This window comes from Phalaenopsis equestris, unplaced genomic scaffold (assembly GCF_001263595.1).
Source record: "Phalaenopsis equestris unplaced genomic scaffold, ASM126359v1 Scaffold227118, whole genome shotgun sequence".
Taxonomy (NCBI): domain Eukaryota; kingdom Viridiplantae; phylum Streptophyta; class Magnoliopsida; order Asparagales; family Orchidaceae; genus Phalaenopsis; species Phalaenopsis equestris.
The window spans coordinates 235,674-243,663 of record NW_018245118.1 but is presented as its reverse complement, the minus strand read 5'-3'; the positions used below and the strand labels follow the sequence as shown (position 1 = coordinate 243,663).

Here is a 7,990-nt window from a genome sequence, read left to right as displayed (position 1 = left end):
ATATATATATATATATATATGTATATATACACGTAAATTAAAACGTTTTTCCGAAGCGGGCGATGGGATTTCAATTCCGGCTGCCGACAGCTTCTTACGGACGACCCCCAAACAACCTCTTCTTTTTTTGTGTCGATAGTACGTAGAAGCAATGCTGCATGCCCTCCATATAAAAACTTCCGTTCAATGCAGTGGTTTGTGTTAGAGAATGGATAGAAAATTTTTTTGCTTGTTAGCGTTCATAGCTTTTAATAGTCCTGAAGATACCATGTATGCTCCACCTCAAAACATTGTTTGTAAAATTATGTAAAATAATTCACATAAAACTTACCCATCCTAGTATTTAGTGTTTCTGAAGTCCCTTGTGATGCTGTTGATGGCTTGCTTAGTAGGAAATATAATCAACATTGAACATGTTCAAATGATCCAATTCGTTGAAGTCAAATAAATTGAAACCCTTTTAAGTTTTACTAATTGATTCGAAGAGTAGGAAAATTTGAATCCCTTCCATAGCGATGATTCCAGTGAAGAGGAGGATATAACATGACACTTTGGGATTTAGTATCACAGGAGGTCGAGGGATGGAGTGACCTTTGGAGGATAGAGAGACATGGGAGTGAAGGCCGACTTACAGGAGTTCGAGAGATGAATTAATTTAGATGACTTCATTTAGTGATTGCAAACTACTGAGAAGATTTTTGAATATAAGTTGGTGCCATTTGATAGGAGAGTGATGCTTGCTATTGATCTGCACTGTTGTGAAGTTTGTGTCAACCACACAAGTATACTCAAGTAGTATACATATTTTTTAGTATGTGTATCGATCCCGCAGAAAACTTGTTAATTTTCAAAAGGTGAAAGTTCTATTTTACTAATCTTAGGTATAGTTTGAAGAGTCAAAATTTTATGAATTATAAATTGCCTAAAATCCTAATTTTGTAAAATTAAAGTCCCAAGGAATGAGAGCAAGGTTTTTTATTAAATGAGAAAGTTTTTCTTGAATTGGACATACGAAACCTAGTGTTATGCAAGTGATTCAGATGTTGTTGACAACCTGGATTAGTTATGTTCAGCCTCATCCAAGATTTCGTTTTTCCTTATTGATTGCACTAGAATAGTAGCAATATTATTATTCTCCTAGAAGAGTGTATTTTAACTTGATTGTTCCACTAGTTTTCTTCCGTCGTCATAAATTACGTCTCTTGACGTTCAAAGTGGAGGTAAATGAAGGTTGTAAAGTTAACATATTTTCATTTTTAAATAGAATTCTCTAAATCACATTATGTGGATATCACTATGTTTCCTAAATTACCAATCCAAGGAAGAAATAGGAATTTACGTACTAGAAATGATTAATCACAAAAAACATATTTTCATTCAATAAATCAAAAGAACTACAAGAAAGTTGAAAGATAAAACATGATAAAATACAATCTTTATCCCCAAGCATTGCTAGCCACCAGACTCTCTTTTCTCTCTTGATTACAACACTTGAAATCTCTCGAAATTTCTCCCACTTTCCCTCTCCTCTCACGTAGCGCACACCTCTCACGTAGCACACATACGAAATAAGTGATTAAGGATTTATTTGGGACAACTTTCTGTCTGTTTTACTTTTCAGACCGTCACCACAGTTCTATTTAGGGATATGCTTTCTTGTTGTTTTTAAGAAATTTCTGTGATAGAAAATTATTTTTGTCAACTTGAGCTACTAATGTGTGGTGGTGATTACTTGAAGGTTGCGGTCTGAATTTTTGAAAATAAAATAAATTTGTAATGGGCACTGTAGCTTTTTAAAAAATAATTTCTTCTACAATAGTTTCACAGTTGCTTCTTCAAATAGACACAATTGCCCCAAACAAATCTTAAATTGTGCATGAAAAATCTTCCTTGTCTTCTTTTATTGAGTAGTTTATCTAAATTTCTTTTTTGAACTGTCAAAACTGCCAAAAGTCATTTCCGGGAGCCTGGACGCCATGGGGCAGCACTGAGTTTCTTTAGGCTCTGTATGTGGCATAAAGGGAAGATATGGACCGAGTGCTAGGAATGGATGCCGAGGCACTGGACCTGGGCGCTAGGGAGCTGGTATTGAGAGCCAAGTTTTCAATTGCTCTGTGTTTTGGCGAAATTGGGCATGATTCAGGTGCCTGGAGCAAGCGCCAACTTTCTGCCTCCTCGGGTACACTGACGAAATGGGGAACTGGCTGAGGCGCTTGTTTGGCACTTTGCATGGTTCTGCTCCTCTTTGCTCCATTTGCTATCTCATCCTGTGTACTGCAGAAACAAACAAATTAACTTGGAAAATCATAGTAATGATACATATAATAAAGAAAACAGGAGAAAAAAATATATGACCTTTATTACACATCAAATTTCCTAAAACTTAAACATTACTTGCTTTTAAATAATTCAATACCTGAAGTTAAATGTTTCTTGAAAATTCATGGTAGATTTAGGTTTAGGCTTACAGTGCTCTTTAGTGATGAGGTAAATAAATAAATCCGGGGAGAGAACCTTTTCCTAAAGTTGAATTTTCTTAGAATATAACTAGGCTTGATTTATGGCAGTAAGTTTTAAGTAGGAAAAGTGGTAATGGTATGCAGATGCACCGTTATTAAATATATGAAGATGTTCATATAAGTCTCAATTGAAGATCTAATTTGCCTACTATTCACCATGGATTGCATTATGGTGCGTTTGACATTAATCACTAGGTTCATGTATAATTTAATAAGGAGTTTGGAATGGACAAGTGAAATTAGGAATTAATGTGGCGCTAACCAAATGATAATAGATTGAGCAGGGAAGATGTCCTTGTGTTACTAGTGCAGATTCATTGGTAGAACATCTCTGGTACCTCCTGCATGTGGCAGTGTTATTGTTGTCTTTGAAACATTGATTGCATTATGGAATGGCTGACGATGCACCGGTACCTGGTTGTCTCTTACTAGACATGGTAACAAGTCACTCTAAAAAAAGAATCTCAAAAGAATTATCGGAAGTGAGTAAATGTTGACAAATATGGACTATTTTATGTCAATTGAGGTCGTTGTGTCATATAATATGATATGAATCATATACTATGACTAGTTTGTCACATTGATTATCGTAACAACTAGAAAGTGATAGTTTTATTGAAGACTGATTATGCAATACAATATATAATGTATAATATGATTGGCCTCGTCTACATGGCTATTTAACAAGACTAGTTATGGCTAATTTAACCAATTGTACTATTGCTAATTTACTTAATCGGATAATATTTTTGGAATCGTTGTCTTGAGGAAATGAAATTAATCAATAGTGCACTCTCTCACAAGAAAGTTCACTAACGTTTTGCCATTTGAAAGGACCAAAGAGATTTTCATATGAAATATTTTTTTCTTTCTATTCTCTACTGCTCACACAATGTCTCTCTCTCTCTTTTTAGAGTGAGAAATTATATTCGTTTTAAATGCATAGGTATTCGTTTTAAATGCATAGGCCAATAAGCCTAATTTTGTGAAAAAATAAAGTACTGTTTAATTGTACCATGCAATTGGCTTTGTAAAGTATGATTAGTTTAGATAGGCTAGTATCAAATCATCTAGATGATTTATTTGTTTAATTAGATTATTTAAGAAAACCTATCTTACATTGCAATCAATATCATACAGTGCTATACATTTAAAATTTGAATTAGCCTACTTAAAGCAATTTGAAGTGTTGATTAGGTGGATATAATTATGTTGATTGTAGAGCATGACTTTGAATTATGTTAATTAATACAAATTGATCATGCATATAATCATGCAAAATTATGCATATCTTACAATATGATAAATATTATATGATACAATTACTATTGTGCAGTACAATTTTACTGATTTGGTTAACTTTTATATCTCCTTATGTTAACAAATATTATTGAAATTATTTTGAATGTGACTCTGATCATATAATGATGTCTACTTTGTCTAGTAAAATCTATTTTACTTTGCTATTTTCTCGATTTCAATTTTATTTATTTCACATGTTTTTTGTGTGCTGGTTAAAATGACAACTTTTGTACTTGAAACACAAATATACATGATTTAAAAATATAAAATATTTTCTTTTTGTTGATTAATCACATATCTTGAAATCATCTTTGCTATCTCAGAGTTGCTTTACTTATGCTCTAACCCAAGTCATTTTAATTATAGGCTAGCTTGATGGACTTCAATTACAAGTTTTGTCTGAGTCTTGTATGTTCTTCTAAGTGTCTTTGACATTTAACTTTACTCTTCTCAATCTGTACCCAAAATATTAATACGTTTGCAGAAATCAATATTAATCATTATTAGTTTAAATTAATCTATATTTTTTATCATCGAAATATTTTAATATCAATTATAGTTCTCGGGATTAATTTATACTTGAGCAGTCAAGAGATTAAATTAAACACATTTATAATTTGGGATTACAACAGCCACTTACAAATAGTTCATGAATCATTTTGCTCTTTTTCTCATTCAAAGACAAATGGCCATTAGTTTACAATAGAGGCAATCTAACCATTACTTCTGCCTCCTACCATAGGAGTTTAATGTGAAATGTTTTTTGAAAGTTATATGTAACGAGTAATATTATAAGGTGTGAGTTAATTAGTTCTTCAAAATGCATGTCTATGTGTTTTGAGAATGAGATGCTTTGATCCTACAAATTGGAATGCTGAGCCATTCGTTTTTGTTACATTTTTGGCTATTTTAACTCTAAAATAAAGATTGGAACCATGGTTCTATATGAAATAAACATATAAACACACAAACACACAAACACATGTTTATGTACAAATACAATTGTGTAATGTAATTAACACTCATCGTATTTTAATAAAGGCATTCACTTCCTGGTGGAAATATTCAAGCCAACAGCTTTTCAAGTGGAAGATTTCAAGGCCATCCACCCTCTTTAACATATTTTTATTAAAATCAGTAGCTACATGCTGCCATGAATTTAAAAAATCAATTATTTATCATATACATTTAAACTTTTAAGGCATTTTCAATAGTAAGATACAAGAGTTATGCATGATTTCACTACCGATAGACGGCCTTCCAAATCATTAACGGTCTGTTTGGGACAGTTTTCTGACTGCTTTGCTTTTCAGACCGCCGCTGCATCTCTGTATGGGGAATTGTTTTCTTACTGCTTTTTACAAATTTCTGTAGTAGAAAGCTACCTTTTTCAACCTAACCTGTTAAAGTGTGATGACTGCCACTAGGTCGTGGTCTAACTTTTTGAAATTAAAATAAATTTGTAAGGGTCATTATAGCTATTTAAATAGTAGCTTCTGCAACAGCTTTACAGCTACTTCATCAAACCGTTGCAGTTGCCTCAAACATACCCTAAAATTTAATGCATGTTGTCTTTTGATGTTTTGGAACATTTTTTATTTTTTTGATTGTTGAAATATCGGTATGAGTATCTTTTTGTTGAATGTTAAATATTCTAATATTTGTTGTTTGTTTTTACTTGTTTGATTACCAGTCAAATCATTCTAGATTGAGTTATAACCTCATCCTGAGTAAGTTCCATGTTATGGAGGAGGATGATTCATTGGCCCTTGTGTTTGAAGATTGTTGAACGCTGCATAATTTTATAAAAGTTTTAGAGAAATTTACATGTGTATCACACAACTTCTATGGATTTACATATATAACTCCTAAAGTTTGTTATTTACATTTATAATATTTGGTGTCATAACCTATGAATGAAAATGTTTATTTCTCCTTTAAAAATTAGTAACAGTGGTATTTCTTATGTGATAGTAAAAGTGAGTATTATTTACGAAATAGAAAAGTTTGGCTGTTATATATGTAAATACGTAAGAATTGTGTGGTATGTGTGTAAATGCCCCTATTTTTTAAAGGGAAAAAGTTCTTCTTTCGGACTATGGTCCACATATTACAAGTTATTATTCTCCTTAGGCGAGCACCCATCAATTGCAAGTTGTATGATGCACTATCATATTGTTATTTTTATATATTTAGGAAGATTTACATACGCAGCGCACAAATTTTATTTATATACATATCTCACACCTAAACTTTCATATTTACATATATATAGCACTTTGTAGCTTTAAACCTCTCCATGAGATGGTGCACTTCACTTTTAAGTAATGTTAATAGTGCTGTTTTTGACATGATATTAATGATTTGAGTGTCGTGTGTGTAAATATGCAAGTTTAGATGTGAGATATTAAATACAAAAGAATTGTGTGCTATGCATGCGAATGCTCCTTTATTTATTGATCATCTGTTGTCTCTATCTTGTTTTCTTGTATTGAAACTAGAACTGCGCAAGTAATATTTTGATGGAGACCTCATCCATACTAGCTTAGCTTGATCTTGTTTAAAAAACTAACACTTGACCTCTAGTTTCCAATCCCACTTCTAGTATCCATCTATAGTTCAAAGCACCTTTCCTAGTCTGTGTATGTGCCAGCTATCAGCAGTTTATTGAACTGGAAGTCAAAAGATTTGTCCCTCAACATATTGATGATGCTATCATGATTTTAAATCAACTATTCAGGCTGCATGACTACATTATATTGATTTTTTCTTTGAATTGTAGCTCCTTGGCATTTGGAGATAGATAAGATCACTATTAACTAGCTTTGTTTAACTTTTGCCATGTCACTCATATAAATTTGGGATGTGATTTTTGTATCTACTGAGAAGTCATGTACCGCTAATTAATACTGGGCGATATTCAACTGCTACCTCAAAATTGCATCATTTAGGTCAAGATATTGTTTTTTGTTATCTTTCTAACTCACATTTGATATTTTTCCTGAAATCCTTAATTGATACTTAAGAATTAAGGTTTGATTTCCTGCTTATTTTGATCTAGTTTCACCGGAGCAAAAAAATTTTATGACGTGGTTTTGTAAGCTGGGTTTTCTATGTTTTTGAAGCTTATCGTTACATGTGGAACTTAATAACATTTCTTGAGAACTATTCCCTCGTCTTTTGCATGGGAAATGCCTTTGGTGTATCCATGTGTGTTTTTTCCACGTAGAGGTTTTCACTTTATACTACGGTATTACCGCTATTGCACCTTCCAATGAATATTTTGGTAAGATCTTTTATTTGAAAAACATAGTGCATGCATATTTGGTTTTAATGAGGGGAGAGCTTGGATTAGTAGTTATTTTGACTTTCATTGTGACATAGAGGCCATGGGTGAGTCATGGGCGCACATGCATTGATAAAGCTGCATACATTAGCCTTATCTTGGCCCTATATTGGTCAGAGCTTCTTGCACCAGGTTTGCCTTTTTTTTTTTTATTTGATTAATCTGTTGAAAACAATACTCACTGTTAAGATCAGCACTTTGAATCCCTTATATTTTAAGTGATATGGTCTAGTAATTAAAGATCTGTGTCTCATCTTACCTTACGTCAAACTATGTTTATTTAATGCCATTTCTCAAAATTTGCTATTTCCTTCCCTCTGTCGGCACAAAAAAGAGAGAGAAAAAAATTGGTTGGGGGGTCGCCCGTAAGAAGCTGTCGGCAGCCGGAATCGAAACGTCGCCCGCTTCGGAAGGACTTTTTAATTTACGTATATATATATAATTTTAGAAAAATATGAAATCAAACTGACCTCATATTTTTCACAGTTTAAATGAAAGAGCACTCTACCTCAAATCCTGTATCTATCCCGAGGGATAAACACAAGACTTGAGGATGAGACTCGATCAAATAAACTAAGAAAGATATGACGTCCGTTTGGTCTGCGAAAACCGTTTTATTTGCCGACAAGTTCCCCTATTTAATACAGAAGAATTAAATAGGGTTTATTTTAAGCTGGGTTCGGAAAAGCTCCCTATAAGGGCAAGCCCCTATAGTTAATTACATCTTAAATGACCGAAGTCACCTAAGAAAACTCTCGATAAAAAGCAGGGGATAATGTCTTCAAAGAGGTCAAAAGGATAGGACTTTACAACGAAATCGGAC

At 32.9% G+C, this 7,990-nt stretch overlaps 1 protein-coding gene across 2 annotated transcripts in view; it reads left to right on the top strand.

Annotated features, from left to right (window-relative positions):
* Nucleotides 1-7,990, top strand: part of LOC110037921 (mitochondrial import receptor subunit TOM20-like) — a 65,375-nt gene that overhangs the window by 36,569 nt on the left and 20,816 nt on the right. The window contains exon 6 of one of the 2 annotated variants that reach the window (XM_020742661.1): nt 7,206-7,299. The exons of the other annotated variant lie outside the window; for it this stretch is intronic. Within the exon in view, the coding sequence (XP_020598320.1) occupies nt 7,206-7,299 (94 nt within the window). The remainder of the gene's footprint in view (nt 1-7,205; nt 7,300-7,990) is intronic. 2 annotated transcript variants of the gene reach the window in all.